The sequence below is a fragment of the Thamnophis sirtalis genome, unplaced genomic scaffold, assembly GCF_051295495.1.
Source record: "Thamnophis sirtalis isolate CommonGarterSnake01/CBP01778 unplaced genomic scaffold, rThaSir2_p1.2 scaffold_3, whole genome shotgun sequence".
Classification (NCBI taxonomy): domain Eukaryota; kingdom Metazoa; phylum Chordata; class Lepidosauria; order Squamata; family Natricidae; genus Thamnophis; species Thamnophis sirtalis.
In genome coordinates this window covers 147,410,428-147,429,671 of record NW_028261383.1, presented here as the reverse complement: position 1 = coordinate 147,429,671, position 19,244 = coordinate 147,410,428, and the positions used below count along the sequence as shown (strand labels likewise).

The 19,244-nt window shown below is 39.4% G+C and overlaps 1 protein-coding gene across 2 annotated transcripts in view; it reads right to left on the bottom strand.

Annotated features, from left to right (window-relative positions):
• The window catches only part of CA10 (carbonic anhydrase 10 (inactive)), a 400,894-nt gene that overhangs the window by 26,664 nt on the left and 354,986 nt on the right, over window positions 1–19,244 (bottom strand). For both annotated transcript variants that reach the window (XM_087710338.1, XM_087710339.1), the window contains exons 6-7: window positions 5,118–5,213; window positions 1,310–1,382 (exon numbers count right to left, since the gene is read on the bottom strand). In XM_087710338.1, coding sequence (XP_087566464.1) covers window positions 1,310–1,382; window positions 5,118–5,213 — 169 coding nt within the window. The remainder of the gene's footprint in view (window positions 1–1,309; window positions 1,383–5,117; window positions 5,214–19,244) is intronic.

Below are 19,244 nucleotides of genomic sequence, written 5' to 3'. Positions count from 1 at the left end.
GCAATACAAAGACACGTTGAAAGCCTCCTTCAAGTCCCTGGATATGAAACCCTGGCACAAGATCGATCAGCGTGGCACATACTGATCCCCTAAGGCTGACAGACATCTGAGGACAGAAGAACATCCACAGCACAAGAGAAGCGAGCACTCTGCAAAGCCAGAGCTGCAAATGCTGCAACAATAGTGCCCATGCATGTCTGCCTGACATGTGGCAGGAACATTTCGTGCCTGAATAGGCCTTACCAGTCACCTGCTGACACATTGTGGCCAGCCCACAACCTGTTAGATGTCAAGATCTTCTTCGAACACAATAGACAAACATCATCAGGTTTGTACTATTTAACCATGGACTGATTTTACATGTTTTTATTTAGTCCCGATATTAAACTCCACAACACCACCTAGCAGGTAATTTGTCAGTTGTGTATTATAGGAAGATACAACTCTTTCTGCCCCTCTGTATAAGATCTGTAAGAGAAGCCCCTGCCTCACAACCAGAGGCAAATAGGTTTCCCCCTCTCTATATCTTGGTCAATAGCTCCAAGTTGAACTAAGGATAAACTAAACTAGAAACCATGGCCGAAGAAGGAATGAGCTCAATTCCAATATCCTACAAAGTTGATATGAAATAATGGCACAAGGAAAAACAACAGCCATAAATTGCCAATTTGGCAATTACAATGAACTATAGCTAGGAAACCCCAGTAGAAGAAGGAATTTATGCAGCTAATGGAACATGGAACGCAGGAGTCCGTGGTCCTGACTGACAAAGGATAATGGTGACATTTACATCTCAGGAAATGTCAGCAGTTGCATTTGGCATCTCCGTTTACATGAACTGTATAATACAGAATGGTTGAAAACACTCAGAGCAATTATAAGTTTGCCACAAGTTATAGCCTAAATAAGAACTGAATAAATGGATTACTTGTACTTTATGTATCTCACAGATTTTTAAAAATACCTCAGCGATTATTTTTTCATTATGGCATATTTTACTATGCTTTAATCATGTTTTAACTATTACTGCTGCCTAATGCTTACACAGAAAATTCTTATAAATATTCAGATATTTAAGAAAAAATATGTGTTTCATTAATTCCACTCCACTACCACAAAACAACTGGAAGGTCCTTGAATTTCTCTTGTTAAAAACTCTGTGATTAATTGCCTCATAGAATAAAGCATATACAGCAATTCTGAGAGATGCTTTTATCATCTTTCGCTTTTGAAATTCCTTTCAATCTGAAATATACATATTGGAAGATTGTCCCATTATTCACTGATGTGGAGTCAAAAATAAACTTACTTTTATACGTTATTCTTGTTATGGTGTCTCTGTTAAGCATACGATTTAAAAATGGATTTGATGATTCAGAAACCTGCGGTGGAAAGAATTCATTGTCAAAACAAAAGTAATAACCAAGAACCTCTTATTTTTGGAAAACGTTATCAGGATGGGGGTGGGGGGGGGGTAGGAGGAAGAGAATCAAGGGACAACTACAGCATAAGCAAAAATGTGGATATTCTGCAATCAGATGAAATGAATAATGTAGAGTTCAACTTTTCATTAGTACAGGATTGGAAAATAGGAAACAGAAAGGAAAGGCAGCTGTATTCTGAATACTCTGAACATGAGTTGCATCCGCTTCTTGCCATCCTAGTTTTTGGTTTTAACTAAACATTTAACTAATAATGTTGGAAAACAGGAACAATCTGACATGGTTACGCTGGAGATGAAGGATGCCTTTCAATCCATTTAGACAAGAGTGGTCACGAACCACCACAATTTTTGGCTTCAGTTTTTTGGGGAAAAGAGATAGAGTGGGCTAGTATACTCTAGACACACTTAGGCAAAAATCCAGAGCAAAACCTGATCTGTTCTGGTGATCACCACAGCTTGACATATCACTTTCTGCCTCAAATCACAGCATACTGCATTTTCATCTATGCTGCAGTTATAGTGGGATAAACTGAGGATTCAAAACCATGTTTAGCTGGAGCATTTAATAAGGAGAAGGAGGTCTGGGCATCAACCTGCACTCCAGTCAAGAGCAGCAATTCTCCTACATCCAATATGCAGAAAAGATCAACATGACCTTAAAATACTACTCAAGAAAAGTAATTAAGTCCTTGTCCTCTTGCTTTGAGCTTAGGCGTGAATCTGGTGTGAGCCTGCTTTTTTGTGGTTTCTTCTGCAACATTTTGAAATATTTTGTCCTCTGCTCTCTGCCTTCATTTAGAACAAGACTTGGTTACATTCATATATGGTGGTGATAGTTCAAGGCAAAACAGTGTGAAGGTTACAGAGTGGAACCTGACCATGAATTAATTAGCCTGCACTTGTCAGGTTGACTCTTGAGCTTGGACTGCATGACAACAAAATACAAGATGTATTCTGGGAATAATGCACCAAGGAAGTCTTCAGAATGCAATGCCCACTTACATTGTTTTTTCTCTATTCCTTTTCCCCCCTCTTTACTTTTATTATCTGAAAAGCAGGATATGGTGGTGGTGGGGATTGAAATAGCAATAAGACTTATATACCACTTTATAGCTCTCTCTAAGTGGTTTACAGAGTCAGCCTATTGCCCCCAACAATCTGGGTCCTCATTTTACCGACCTCGGAAGGATGGAAGGCTGAGTCAACCTTGAGCCTGGTGAGATTTGAACTGCCAAATTACAGGCAGCCAGCAGTCAGCATAAATAGTCTGCAGTACTCCACTCTAACCACTGCACCACCACGGCTCAATAAACTCTTAAGCATTCTACAGTATGAAAAGAAGAGATCTTATTATTGGATTAATTTCTCTTGTAAACCAGGGGCATTTACTTATTGTGATACAAAGTTTTTGCAAAGCGAAGAAACATCCTCCTGAGATATTCAAGAAAAAGGGCAAATACAGATTTGGCTTTGTGTGTGTGTGTGTGTGTGTGTGTGTTCTGCCTATCCTGGGCATATCAGATCATCACTTGGACATATAGTACATGACCCTTTTAAGTGCCGGTTGAAGAAAAAAATGTGTTCTGCACTTTTAACCCCATCCAATACGTTAAAAAGTATAATCAAGGTTGGAGCATGGAGACATGTAGGCCACCCTTGTCATCCCCAGCCTTAAATAAGGAACATAGTTCAGTGGTTATAGCAACCAGTGTTCCTCCTGTACAATGAGGATTTATGATCATACAAAACGCAACAACCACCTTCAGCCAAATGTGCTATCTTTGTTCCCACCATGCCTGGGAAGTCAAAAGCCTGTGTAGAATTCTATTCTCTCCCTAGTTACATTAAAAAAAAACATCAGGTAACTGCTGCAATGTGAAAGCCGAACTACTTTTTAGTTCCATTACTGTATTAAGTCTGAAATTTTAACTGCCTGTAATAGATCAAAATGGCAGCAGCTCAGGGGAGAATCAGCTTAGATTTTCTTCTACCTGTCACTTTTATAATGTACCTCTCCCCATGTCTCTCCTTTGGCTGGTTTTAGCAATACCATTCTAAGATCACACACCAGAAGCAAAATGGCCAGTTAGTGAAAAATGCAGTCAGCGAGAAAAGATTAAGCTCTTTGCATGGAACAAGGTGTCCAGATTCATGCCTGCTACAAAAATTTAGGGTTGTACCAAATCTTTGAAGAGTGTAACACATGAATGAAAATTTGCACAAAAATCTCATTTGAAGCTCCTCCTGGAGTGGAGTGGAGTGGAGAAACTGTGTCGTTTGACTGTGTGTCTCTCACACATGTACAGAAGCAACTGTTGATAATATAGATTAGCTCCAACTTTTCTTCATTGGGGTGGAGTGAGTGACAGGCCTTCTTGAAGGAGATAGTTCTGAGATTCACCTCTATTAAATAATATAATAGGTGACATATTGTCACCTGCACAACATTGATTTAGGAAATATGAGATAGCCCTCTATATGCTGGGCAACCTATTCGGAGGATTGCTAGTATTGGACTCCATCAGTTCTTTAGGTTGAAGTTCTGCTTCCACTTCTCCCTTCATGTCCTCTGACAGTTCTGACTATCCCTGAGCATTTTTGTAGTGCCAAGTGAATGAGACCGCAAGTCTACAAATCCTGTTTCCCAGAAAAGAACATGCATAAAGAAATTCTTTCCAAATGTTATTTCTGCCTTTACTTCAATGTATGTAAACCATTTAGTACAGGGACTATTGGATAGCTCACTGGGAAGTAATCCCTCTCTTCTTTGTGCAAAAAACGAATTAAGTACAGTCTATCCTAGAAATATTTATGGTCGGAAGAAACCCAAAAGCAGGGGTGGGCTTCAAAACTTTTAGCAAGGGGCTCTCTGCCCAGTTGCTGGGTGAGTGTGGCCTAGTCATCCTCCTGCACCACAGTGGTGGGGTGGGGGTGGTATTTTTGCCCTCCCTGGCCTCCGGAGGCTTTCTTTGAGCCTCCAGGAGGGCAAAAACGGCCTCCTCAGGCTCCGGAGGCCCACCTGAACTTTCATTAAGCCTGTATTTCGCCTGCACTTACCTGCATCAAAAATGGGCTGCATGGGGACTCCTGGGAGGGGCAGGGTGGACAGGGCCAGCTAGGAGTGGGATTTGGGGATTCTCTGAACTGCACAAAATCTTAGCTAGAGGTTCTCCCAAACCCCTGAGAACCCCCAACAGCCCGCCCCTGCCCAAAAGCACAAGAATGGGATAAGAAAAAAGGCCCCCAAAAGATCTGTGATGTTTTCTGAGCATCTGCCTAAAAGCATTATTATTAATAACACAATTACAGCAATATAAAATATTACTGCATTATTTGCAGATAGATGGAAATGGATTTGTGTAATGTTTGTGTCTCTCCCCAAAGTGATATAATTGCTTTTCATCCTAAAGCATGACTGTGTTATCCCCAAAGAACCAGTTTTTAAATGCAGGCAATTTTCAAAGTTGTCTTCCCCATCCTGTAAATAGTCCACAGAATGACCATTCCTTTGCTGGATGGGGGAGCCTGGAAATTGTAATATCAACACATCTGGGGTACCAAGTAAAAAAGGGCTGCAGTTAAGACTTCCTGGATTTATGCACCAACCCTCTTAATTTCTTAAAATCCCTCAGCAGAATGTAATTAAACATTTATAAAATTTTACTATACTTACTTTCATAAATATAGAAACTACCACCAAGCCATTGGGACTTTTTGCAGCTTCTGTGACATTTGTGTATAACTCATGGTTATAGTGGATTAGTTGAACCTAAGGATAGAGGAGAAAATGAAGAGTAAATAGTGGAGAATCAAACCCACTCTCCTCTTATAAAGCAACAAATACCCTCTTTATAAGGGCATATCTGTTTGCAATGTGATTTCCATCAAGTTTGTACACTCATTTTATGGTAATTTTATTATTATTATTGTTGTTGTTGTTGTTATTATTATTATTGCTTTGCTGCCAACATACTTTTAATAATCACTGGGGCCATCTGGCTTGTATAGGAATGCATCCGTTATTCCTCTCCTCAACTCTCAATGAGTGGATTGAACCACGCATAAAATGCGATCATCTTCGCTTCCGGTTCAGATCCGGGAGTGTGCGCTGCACTTCTGTGCATATGCAGAGCATCCATGATGACGTCTGGGTGGGTGGGTGGAGCCTCCTGCTGCCACCACTACCGGTTCACCCAAATTGGGGCGAACCGGCAGAATACCATCTCTGGATTGAACACATTAAGATGCTGAATTTACTACAGAGGTCAGGGCTCTTTTGCTGCAAAAGCATTCATATAATCCAGCAATAGGCCTTTTCTTCCTCAGCACTTTTTTCTATAGCATCCCAAGCTCTCCACAGGGACAGTTGGAGGCGGATCCTTGCATACTTGTGAGACAAAGGAAATGGCCGTGCCAGCTGTAGGTATTTTGAATTGCACACTGTGAAGGTTCGCACAAAGCCACTCACGAGAAAGGCTCCAAAGTCATATTCAAAATTCCTCTTGAGTTTATGAACCCGAACGACACAATATCACGTGCCAAAGTAATCCACGAGGTGTTCTGATGTACATTCTTCAATTTCACAGGCCCCACAGATAGTCCTCTTCTTACAAACTTTTGCCTTACAAACCTCTGCTGGTACTAACAAACCTGTCCACAACTCCAACCTAGACAGTCTCAGAAGGTTGGAAAGGGTTAGTTTATGGAACACTGTGTGAGAATAACCCCTAGGGAATAATCCTTTTGGTGTGAAATTACCAAGAGACAGCTGAACAATAATAAAGAGCCATTTATTATCGTTTGCAAAAGGGATCCCCGTGCTCATATGGCGGAGCCAAGGAGGACACCTTCCATAGAAATACATGATAGTTACATACATTTTCAGAAGCTCGGCCTTGTTACTGCCCACTCATCATACTGGCTAAATTCTGGTTATGTAAGGGCCCTCTTCCCATAACTTCCATCTGTTTTACTCATTCCCAGTAATCTCCATCCCATTTGACGTATTCTCCATGCTGTTTGGCAGCTGCCACTATAGTCAGCATTGTTACTTTTAGCATGACTACAGACAGCCTAACCTGCCATGTATTCTTAACCAGGTTGTGTGAAACAAACGTGTTATTGCAACTACAGACATTACATAATGTCTTACTTAATATTCCAATAAAGTGTCTTAGGTCACCTGGGGGCTAAACATGGTGTTACCACTGCTGTATCTTTTACAGGGATAATTCTTACTTCTCACACACTGCAAATGTATATTTGGCAGCACTGTCACACATTGGGAGGCTGATAGCACACCATTTTGGACATTATCCAGTCCTGTCTATTTATGTTTATTTTGATCTCATTATGTTAATTTTGCAATATTTTTCTTTTGTATAGTGTCTGTGAATTACAGTACGTCTGGAATTAGACATGTGCCATTTATATAAGGTAAGAACTGTACTGGTTGGACTTACAATCAAATGGACTGGTGATCAGCCTCTTGGAATATAATCTGATAATATAAAAAATACAGAGGACTGTCTGTAATTACTGCCTACACAAATTATAATCTTTCCCATATACCCTGCAAAGCGTGACCAAAATAAATATCCAAATGGGTTACAAGTGTTGTAAGCTTTATAAAAACCCAGCTATTATTAGGGGATCCGTGATTAACTGTTTATATATTTTTGGTCTCTATTCTTTTTTGTACACACATGTACTGTATCTGTCTGTCCTTCCTTCCTTCCTTCCTTCCTTCCTTCCTTCCTTCCTTCCTTCCTTCCTTCCTTCCTTCCTTCCATATACATGTGATCTCTCAATCCCCGCACCCCAAAAAAGCTTATTTATGCAGAAACTTGTATTTGCACCCCTCCCTTGCAAATATCCTAATTAAGGCTTGCCTTCCCACCTTGCAATTTTATAACACTGGTAAGTTTTCCTCTGGAAGATAATGTTGCTGTTCTAATAATGGGGGGGGGGAGATTTCAGAAGCTGTTCTATCCTGTCTTTCTGGATATTGTTGGAAATATTTTTCTCTCCTGCAGTAATGGTTTTAAATCTAGACTATGCAAATTAAATTCTCATGATAACCACTGGATTTCAGACAAACCTCTTTTTTTTAAAAAAAAAAATCTATGCTGCTAAAAGTGTGGATGGTGTAGGAAAAAAAATACCAATCTTCTTGCCAGGAATTATAATCCATTTATTCTTGCTGTTAGCATTTCTCACACAGCCTCCGCCTTACATTTCTCTAACAAAATATTTTTAGATTTTTAAAACCATTGCTTATTTTGCAAATCAATTTCCTCACGGTTAGCTCCTTTAGGGAAAGGATTTACTCCAGAATAATAATATCCTCAAAATGGACACAGGAATGGGGCTCTACTGAAGAATCCCTTTATCTATTAAATAAAATAAGAGTAATGCTAATTTTTATTCTTTCTGGAGTTCAAAGCAGGAAGAAAGGAAGGTAGATAGGTAGGTGGGTTAGTAGATTGGTCCTTAGATAGAACAGCTCAGTAAGTACCACACAAATAATATATAATAAATAATATGCCTATCCCTAGGGTAAATTGGATCCAAAGGGGAAAAAAGACTCAAGTAGTAAATGAGTTTCAGATCTCCTTTAACATAATCTCTTTATCATTAGCTGGGATGAGGGTTTTCCATGTGTTCAGATTCAGCTTCCTTTGTCTGGTTCAGGAGATATTTTTCCTTTGTTTCTTAATTTCTTTTCTTCTTATCTACGACCAGCAAGGGATCTTTTAGACAAGATTCCTGGCTTTGTCTGCTCACTGCTTACATGCTTGCCTCATATTTAGGTTGTGCCAACTTCAGCCTAGTTTCACACACCTTAACCATTATGCTATGTTGTTTGAAATCATTTGAGATTCAGTCTGATCGTTCCCTTTCAGTAAGTGCAAGAAAGAGATAACTCTGGAGTGTTCTCTGCGCTTAGTTACTTACTAGCAAACATTTTGTTACCTGACTAGGTAATATCTTTAGTCAGGGCTGAAATCCGCTTACCTTTGCTCCTAGTTTGGTAGCAATGTGAGCGTGTGTGTGGACCTTCCACGCATGCATAGAGCATCAAAAATGGATGTGATGATGGGAGGGCGGAGCCTGCTACCGCACACTCCTGCAAAGGTAAGCGAAGAGCAAGGGGGGGGGGAATCCTCTGTGCCATGCGATTTAGATTAGCAGAAAACAGAAAATCCTGCTTTCTAGCTAATATAAATTGCGTGTCACAACTGATCATTGGAAAAATCAGTTTGCCCGAACCAGTAGCATTTTTTTTTACTATCGGTTCACGTGAACTGGTAGCATTTCATCCATCTTTAGTGCTATAAGGGAGTGGGGTTTGCTCTCTGTTTATATATAGTAGCTTGCCTGTCAGTGTTGATAGGGGTGCTATTTTACATCACCATACCGCAAACATGCTCCAAAGTTAAGTTTATATGCTAGTAAGAGATTGAGACATTAAAAGCACTCAGAAACTCCTCTGAATTCCTACTATTTGATTTATTTTTCACATTTTTATGGCCTCCATCTCACAATCAGCCTACTAAATGGTGAAGATGTCAAGTCCTCTACTGCATCTGTATGTAGCTACTCAGTCTAGAGCTAAACCACCCAAGATGAAATGTGTGTGAGTCACTCATCCCCTATACTTTTGTGTACCATAACCTCTGAAAAATCCATTTGAGTGGCCATTTCCCCTGCAACAAGAAAGGGAAGGTGTGAGCTTAATATTTCAGCAAGAGTGAAAAATAGCTCTCACTTGCTTTCAAGAATTTGGTGCTAAAGGCTATCTGCAATGTTTGTAAAAGAAAGAAATAAAATTAGGAAGGTGGTTATCTCCTGCTGGCCTTGAACTACAACAGGGAAGTCTGTTTCCTCAAGGTGTTGGATAAGTACAGATAAACGTGCAAAAAAGAAGCAGCCCTATAGCAAAATCTACTTTGTTAAGGTTCTTTAGTGGGGCCATGAAAGGAGGAAGGATATTCTTTCCTTGATTTTAATGTACAAAGTCACACAGGTACAAACATCTTATTAGTCATGGACATCACTGTGTTTTTTATATTATAAACCCTAATTTAGAATATTCACTAATAAAACAATCATGGGGAAGAGGAGGGATGCAGAAATGAATCTGAAGAATGTAATCTATCCACTATTGCAAGATCCATTATCAAAAGATCTGGCCAACTTCATATCCAAACACCCAAACCAGCTGTTTTGCATGGTCATATTTTTACTATGACATAAAGCAGCAGATTGGTCACGGACGAGGCAATCTTGAGAGATGCATTTTAGCTGCTTGGAAAGCATAATGCCTCCCTACTGATTCTTCAGCTGGAGAAGTACATTGTAATAAAGAAAGCTGGCGTAAATAGAAAGAGCAAAATGGCTGTCATGATCATATCTTCAACTTACTTTGTTTTCTTCTTTTCTCTCAGTATTTAAACAATTATTCTTTTTTCTTTTCTTTTTCTCACAGTGAACTTAAAGCCAACAACAACAACAACAACAACAACAACAACAACAACAACAACCGTAAAATAAACTGGACAAAAGAAGTACACATATCAAAGACAATGAAATAATGTACAGTGTTCTAACAGTAGCAATGCTGGATGCATTGTGATGATTAATGGTGCCCTTGAGAAGAATTAATGATATTTTTCACTAAATGGTGACAAAGGGTTGCAGACTTCATTAACCATAGCCATTTCCAATTTTATTGAATGCTCCTAACACCTTAATACTTCAAAAAATGCCTCTGTTGGCATTTTGCAGCAGTTTATCAAATACCCATGTTTGGACATAAAAGGGCATGTAATGGTAGAAGTAGAACCAGCAAATCCAGGTTAATATGGATATGAAAGTAAGTTACTATCCTCTTGAGTAGTTCGTTTATGGAACCTAATCTTTTTCAAAGATCTCTAGAACAGGTTATGAAAACAGAACAGTAGTGGGTTGCAGGTGATACACTGCGGTTTGCACATATCGGAGCCTGCGGGAAGCAGCAGCCATCGTACCAGAACAGTGCTTTGGAGAGCCCGTCTGCCTGCCCTTGTTCCTTACCTGTATTTGAAGAAAATGGGCCATCTGTGCATGCACGCGCAGTATATGGCACCTGTGTGATGCTCCGCTGAGCAGCTGGAGCATCGCAGGCAGTGGCTGCGCACACATGAACGCCTGGCTCCCGGAGCCAAAAACCACTACTGAAGCAGAACCACATGAGGGACAAGAAAGGATGATCAACTTCTTTGCCGACTGTTGTGACTTGTCCATGGCAGATGAATTGAAAACTATCTGCCAGCCCACAGTGGTGATGCTGTGTTTACATTGAAAATCAAATCCAGAGAGCAACTCATCAGGCCAAAATAAGAAATGCCACAACTTGGCAAAAGCATCACTTCTTTTATGGCATAAAAATGAGCCACTTCCATTCATTAAGGGCCTATATATGCCTGTGTGCAATTTTCAGCCTCAGAGGGAGGAGTGACATTATAGCATCGTTGGAATAGACGGGGCTGAAATGTTAGGCCTCTTTTACTTTGGGGAATGGAAAGAATTATAGATATACAATACCACTCAGAGGCTTAAGACACCCATTTGGTTGCTCAGATGATTAAAAAAAGGGGAGAGAGAGAAAAAAGAAAATTGTATCATCATAAAGTGCTTCAAGAGCAGGGGTGAAATGCTACCAGTTCAGGCCAGTTTGCAGAACCGGTGGTAAAAAAATACTAAGAAAAGTAAAAAAGAAAGGTTCAACGATTGCATGTCGCACAGCCAAAAACGGGTGGTGGTAATGTTTTTCATGTATCTACTGCAGTCTTTTGCTTTATGTCAGATTGTTTTGGGAATGCAAAACATTTCAACAATTTGTTTTTAATCCTATCAACATGGCTAAACGTTTCATTCTTCCTTTTTTGCTCCTCTGAATGAGTGAGTGTTAATCTATATTTAAAGCTGATATTGAATAATTACATGTGAAACTCAGAAAAACTTATTATGACCTACAGTAGCCTTCCATATTTAGAAAAGTTAATAGAGCAAATGTAGCATTATACAATTATATTAACAGAGGTATTTGTACTGTACATTGATTGCAATTCTGCTTCTCTGCTTCTTCTCCAAATAATTTGCTTAATCTAATTTTGCTCTCAGGATTGTGGGTTTCCACCACTCCCACTTGACTATGGATTGCCTCTGCTGTTGATTTTGCTTGAATGAGTTAAATAAATCATAATATTTTAATAACAATATGGACTTCAAATCTCACGGCAAGTAGATTTAAACACCATTTGTAATGAAAGGCCACCTCTTTTAAATCAGTTTAGCAGATGGGGATTGTAGTAACTCCCATTTCATTATCACACTGGCAATTCACTGGTATTAAAATGCCTGTTTTTTGTTTTTAAAAAAAAGAAATAAATGGGACACAAGAGAGAAAGAGAGCAGGAGGGAGAAGAAAATGAGGATTGGGAAATAAAAATATTGACACTAAAGGAAATGTATGCAATACGGAAGAATAAAGTGTGTAGGAAGTTAGCAGCCCCCCTAGAAAAATGAAATATCCTGGGAAATATTAAGAAGGCATAATATTATATTGCCCCGATCAGAAATGGAGAAACATGTTTTAGGCAGGAAGCAGACTCACTCTTAATAGGCCCCACCTTTTAATGGGCCATTAAAAAAATCTGGGCCAGCCTATTTTACATAACAAAGATCTCTCCCCTTCAGCCCCAGGGTGATGGGATTAAGGCATGATAGTATTAGCCCCTTTACCCATCTCACCACAGGGCACCTGGGAAGAAGCAATGCTCAACCAAACCTGGACTCAAAACACATCTTAGGGAGTTGCCCCTGCATGGCCCCATGGGAGTCTGACAACCAATCAGAATACATTTCTTACACAGGAACAGGAAACAGAGGTAGGGTTGAACAGAGAGTACAAAGGCAGGAACTTTCAGCATCTCGTTCTCTCTTCTTCTTCACCCAACATCTGGAAGCATGTGATCGTCTTTCCCCCCAGGACCTCAAACCATGTGATCCTGTCCACCATTAAACCATCTTTCCAAGCAGCCTCCATGTTTCCAGTGTCTTTTTCCCCACTTGGGAGTTGAACCCAGAAGGACATTTCCTCCAACAAGAGGATTGATATATGCAGCAGAGGAAAAAAATTGGGCAGAGAGATTGGGTCCTATGTTGCATGTATGAGCACATTACTGGATGATGGGCACCAGTGGTGGGTCCTGGATCCCGGTGCAACTGGTATTGTGAAATGGGGCCGGGCATCCATCACATGAAAGTGCATGTGTACATGTACGCAGCGTGCACAGGCATACTTACCGCCTGTGATGCCCTAGCTGCTCGGCGGTGCATCATGCAGGTAACATACGCTCCGTGCACGGAAGCGCTGAAGAGCTCAAATACCGGTAAGGAGTGCAGGTGGGCCCTCCAGAGCACCATACTGGAATGGTACCTGATGCTCCCGGCAGGCACCGGTACGCCCGTACGGGTTGTAGCCCACTACTGATGGGCACTCTTCACAAGGAAGACAAGCAGGCAATTCTTAAAGCCAACACTCTGCTGGCTTGAGGAATCACAAAAAGAGGGAATACATTTAGCCTCCTTCAGGGAGCAAGTCATATTGAGCCAGCCTTTCCTGAACCTTATTAAGCATGTGTTCAACTTCCCTCATCAGGGGTTGCACTTTGGATCTGGGAAAGCTAAATTAGATCCACCTAAATTCAGGAGAAAAACATTAAAATCTGCTTTCCCAGCATGAGGAACACACTTGTCTGTATTGTTAATGGGTTATTTAAAAAAAATAAAGCTCTGTGCTTGACTTTTCAGTTTTCCACTCTTACATTGAAGTAGGCATCCCCATTTGAAATAACTTCCCTTCAAAGATCCACACGCAGTTCCTTTGCTGCATGTCACCTGTAGAGTTGTACCTCAATGGTTCAGACTTCACTTCTGATGTATTATCAGCCTTCCCTGCTGTTCTTAACACAACTGAGATCAGTGGAGACGCTCAGCCTGACAAACATTTGATTTAAAAGAAAAGCTGCTGAAAGCAAGGCATGCTCTGCCTTCAGATGGTGTAATTATCTCAATATATTTTACATTAACAGTAAGAATCCTGAACAGGTACATTTACTATCGGCAGGATGCCTCTGGTTATTAAATAAATACATTTGTAACCATGACACAATCCGAATGGTATGTTTCAACCCAGGTGTGTGTATGGTACTTAAGACAATAGCTTCTAGGCCTAAGAAAGACCCTGAGAGTTCAATTCCACTGTCATGCAGTCCTGCCCCTGTGTGGGCCCTGATGGGGTCTTGGAACTTTTACACATTTTATCATAGATTTTGTACCCTTAATGCTTGGCTCCAGGTAGCCTGTCAATCAATTGATTTGCCAACTTGCAGACTGTGAATGGTTTTTGTTGAATGTAACAGGGAATTTCCATAGGTTCTGCTTTCCACTGAGGAAAAACTAAACACTGTAAACTAAAAGTGGGCCAAAATCCCCCCCCCTCTCTCTGTCTGTCTTTCTGGTCTCTCTCTGTGTGATGGTGGAAGGAAGAGTTAAAAATTTGTCCAAAATTATAATCACTTGCCTTCTCCTTTCTTGGCATTCATACATTCATATTTATTGCTGTCTTTCTTAGAGATAGTAGAGAATCTTGATGAACTGATAATAGATTAACCAAAGCAATGAGTCTAGGCTACATTTCTTTTAAATGGTTTCATGTTGAATTAAGGGATTTATTATCGATGGGAGAGAAATAGAAAAAAAAGAGAGAGGAAAAGATTCATTATATTAGGATACAAAAAGACAAATGCATTGCCTTAAGTCAAAATTGTTTGTGAATATGTACATATATATTAGCAGACTCATGTACAAAAAATACCTATATTGGGGAAGATGTACAAAATCTCATGAAAACATTTTTATCAAGTGTCAGTGTTTTTTTCTCTCTCTCTATAACCTAGGAAAATAATGCTGAAGCTCAAAGCTGGTGTCATCCATTTGTGTTGGACCTTAATACCCATAATTTTCAACCATCTAGCTCAGTACTGTGAAAGCTGAGGTCAAAGGTAACCAAAATATACCACTTTAGAGCAGGAGGGCTTTGTGAAATAATTCTTTTCTGGAACAAAAAAAAAGTGTATGGTACTTGTATTTAGAAATGCATTTTGATACCAACACATTTCAAAGCTCTAATTTCAAAGCAATTAATTCAAGTCTAAAAGATGTGTCATTGATTGAGTCCAGAAAGCCAGTTTCTTGAATGGCCAGTTACATTGTGAGAATATGTGTGTCCTTCATAAATTCATTCTATGGAGTTGCGATCTTTGTTACTTGCTTTAGCTTGTTTGAGAAGGGATAAAATTCTCTGGGTTACAAAGTTACAGAAAATGTGCTGTCTTGTTCTGAATTTTTTTAAAATTGTATTTTGATATTTGAAGTCAAGAAACTGGCCCAGTTTGGTGTCGGTTAACAGAACAAGCTTCTTGAGACGTCATATATTCTGCAGAATAAAGGTTTTTTTCTTTCCAGTTTATGTCCTACTCCAGTGATGGTGAACCTTTTTGGCACTGAATGGCGAAACGTTGGGCGGAAACGTCATGCACGCGCACCTGTTCAGGGCCGCACTCTGGAAAAGCTGGACTTCCCGGTTCTGATGCGCCTGTGCACCCGACAATCAGATGACTGGCACGCATGTGCACACCAGTTTTCGGCACTGCCATACACCTGAAGGACAGCAAATTGTCATGCATGCATGCATGCCAGAAACCCAGAAGAAAAACAGGCAAGATCGCACGTGCTGGGCAACATGGCTTCGTGTGCCACTTTGGGCACGCGTGCCATAGGTCTGTCATCACGGTTTTTTTTATTCCATCTGGTGGTGCTGCTATTATCAGCTTCTGAGTTGAGGAGATTTTTTTCCGACTCCATTCGCATTTCAGATATTACCTGGGCCTCAGAAATGGGAAACAGATTCAGTTGGTTGTTCCCCATGCCCAAATATTACCCCATGCGATCAATGCCATCTTTTCCCATTTCCATATAAAGAATAAGCAATTTTCTAGATCAATATGATGGATAAGTTGTTCTCAGATTCTTTCTCACCTTTTTAAAAACAGCTTAAAGCAACTTGAAACAGGCACAAAGAGTGCTTGTGTGAGGATACAGTAGGCATTATATACATACATACACAATGACTGATCCAAAGATATATATGGGTAACAATTAATATTAATATTTCACCTAAAACCAGAAACACAATATCAGGTTTTGGGGGCATGTGAGAAATAACAATTATCCTGCATGGCTTATGCCATATTGTGTAGCTGCCACAATCTGTTTGAAAATGAAAGGAAGCAAGCACAAATGAATTCCCAAACCTCTTAGATCTCATAAACACACTGCCTCTGGTGCAAAATAGGAATTAAAATAGGATGCAAAATAGATTGCAGAAATACAGCCTACTCATCTGTATACTGAGACTCCCTCTGAAGACGGCCAAAGGCAAAAAAATTTAAAAAATAATTATATCCAAACACGAAACACATTAAATTTCCTTATCTCAAACTTAGAAGTCTCACAATTCTGACTGGACAATCTTAGAAGTTCCCTAACATTTCTCAGCACTCATTCAATTCCTTCTGAATGTAACTCATTCCACATAATGCCTTCCAAATTGCAAGGAACCTGTTCCTATTTAACATTTGAACACACAGGCACACATAATGCAAGCATTAACTGGCCAGAAGACCAAGCCAAGTTAAACCAAAAGGGAAAGTTGGTTTTTTTTAGGAAGAAGGTTAGTATTAGGTTTAATTATTCTTATTTTGACTGGGGGGGGGGAACCCAAAACTAGAATGTATCTTTGCCAATTCTCAAAAGGTGAAAGGATTAAAAACCCAGCAGTTTAGTTACACAAGCTAAGTTAATTCATTAATTGTACACTATTTTTCTGGTCATTCCAATAAAGCTATTTAGGTCTGGTTGAAATTATAAACTGAATTTGGGAATAAGAGTTATGGTATCTCAGTAGAGTTAGAGACAAGAAATATCTTTCAAAGAATCATGACATGTCAACTATGTGATAGATTTTTGTATTACAGACCTGGAGTTGTCCCAATGGAGGACAAAAAAGTCATGAGGGTGGATATACACACATGATGGTGGCTCCCCTATTTTTAGAAGTTCATTGCATGTCACAAAGAGATGAGTTTTTGACGGTGTGGTTGCCATCTTGGATTCAATGATTCCCATTGATACCCTTGCCTAGAGATTTGTCCAATTACTGTCATTGGTGAAAAAGAATGTGCAGGTTTCTCAAGCATCGAAAAATATGTGAACAAAGATCACCAGCAGAAACCCAAAACACATCTTCCACAAATTAGATTTCTTGTCTCTGAACTCTACAGTTTAATGAATAATTTTGGTCTCTTGTCAGAGTGGGACTGTGACTCAGTGGTAGAGCCACATCAGATCATAGCAATGTGTCATTTCTTGACAATAAATACAAATTACTTACATGTTTTAAAAATTGATCAAGCTGATTGCATAATCAAAGACACTTATCTCTTCCTTATATATGCATACATGTGCCGATCCATTAAGCTGGCAAAAAAGCATTATTTTTTTATGCATTAAGTATCTGCAGTTCTAAGGATGTTTGCTAATTAACCTATATATCTGTCATTTGTTCTTTTTTAATGATTAAATTTCCAGCAGTTATTTCCTCTTAGAGTAAATTGGTGAAATAAATTTTGTATGACTGACTAGACTGCTTGGTCCCTAGAAAAAAAGAGGGCGCACCAATTTTAATCTCCATCTGAAAATCCATAGAGGTTTTGACTTTTGTCTTAGCCAAAATCTTGGAGAAAGCTACTTATATATCCATAGAGCTAGTTCATACATACAAGTAAATATGTATAAGAAGGTATGATTAATTCTAATGATTTTTCTCCCCATCTCCCATATTCAGCCAATTAAGACTGGTGTAGGTGACAAATGCAACACAACTCATTAGAGTAGAGACAGGAAATTGTAGCAGATGGAGCATTAATTACAATATTAACAGCCTCTATTTCTTCCATCTGCTCTCTGGCTACCTATCTCAAGCAGCAATTGAAAGTGGGGGAAAGTTTAAGGTAGTTTACTATGAATTTCGGATGGTGGCATACTTTAGAACTTTACCAGCTCTTAAAATATGCCATTTTGATATTGTAGTTGGTCTTGATATGAGTGGAACTAAATTGTCTCATAAGATACCCTATAGAGTAGAAGAGGATAAATGTAGTTCAGGGTTGAACCCGGTGCTCTCTGATCTTGGTTGTTTGCCTGCAGTTGTTTCATCTGAAACATCCTAATTGCAAGTAAGGGATTTGCTCCCTGTTTAAATACAGTAGTCTGCCCTGCCAGTGTTAGTGTGTATATGTGATTTTTTTCTCCTTGGTAATTTCTTGATTAGGACATTGTTTTCTGCTTGATTGTTGGTCTGGTATTAATCCCTGCTTCTCTAGTTGTTGGCTACTGAAGAGGATGATTTCTGGTCTTTTTGTTCCATTCTTAGCTTTTTAATTGACTCTTTTGAATCATTTAGCTCTATTATGTTTATAACTGATTTGTTTGAGTGACAAGCTTACAGGAATTCCCTAGTATTTTGGATCTAGCTTGTTGAAAGATGCTTACAGTTTCTCAGCTGAAACTATGGTTGAGTCTGTCTATGTATTCCCTACCATGGAAAGGGAATTGCATGGACAAACAGAAAATCCCTTTTCATACAAAGGGAATGGCATGAACAGTCTTTGGACAGACAAAAAAGGAATTAATTACCATACTATGTCCAAGCCAGCTTTTGAAAGACTCATGGCATCTGCCACCATATTGCAAACCTCCACTGGATCATGGAAAAATCTTGTTGACTATCAAAAGATCATTTAAATGTGCTTCATTGAGTACAAGATAGCCTTCAATTGTGTTGCTCAGGAGAAACTATGGAGAGCCTAACAAGTCCTGGGGGCACCAGCACATCTGGTTGGTACAAATCACTGTACCAAATTGGTACAATCACTGTTCACAAATCAGAAAGACAGTATGCAAACACCATAGGGAGACACAGATTGGCTTAAGACAAAGAAAGGAGTTTGATAAGGTTGCATTCTCTCTCTTTCTTAAACAACCTGCATGCTGAAATGATCATGAGTAAGCTAATCTTGAGGAATCAAAAATTGGGGTAAAGATTGATGTAAGAAACATACACAATCTTCAGTATGCTGACATACAATTCTCCTCTTAGAAACCAAAGAAGGCCTGGAACATCTGATCAAGAAAACCAAAGAAGAAAGTGAGAATTTTGATCTCTTCCTGAACATCGAAAAGACCAAACATATGACCACTGCAAGGAGATAGAAGGTGTGAAAAAATTCATTTTCTTAGGATTGCAGATATCTCAAGGCACTGGATGCAGCACAGAAATAAAACATTGGACAGTAATGATTAGAAGCCAAATATGGAAAGGTATGGACATCAGCCTGGCAATCAAATGTAGGTTTGTTCCAATTGTAAGTTAGTTCATTCTATTGTATTCTTTGTAGTTATCTATGGTTGTGAAAGTTGCATCATAAAAAAGCAAGACAGGAAGAAAATCCTGGTGCTGGAGAAGATTCCTGCATATTCATTGGACAGCAAAGATTGCTAACAAGCAAGAACTGGAGCATATGACACCAGACATTACATTGTCACTACTAGAAGGCAAAATCAGGAAACT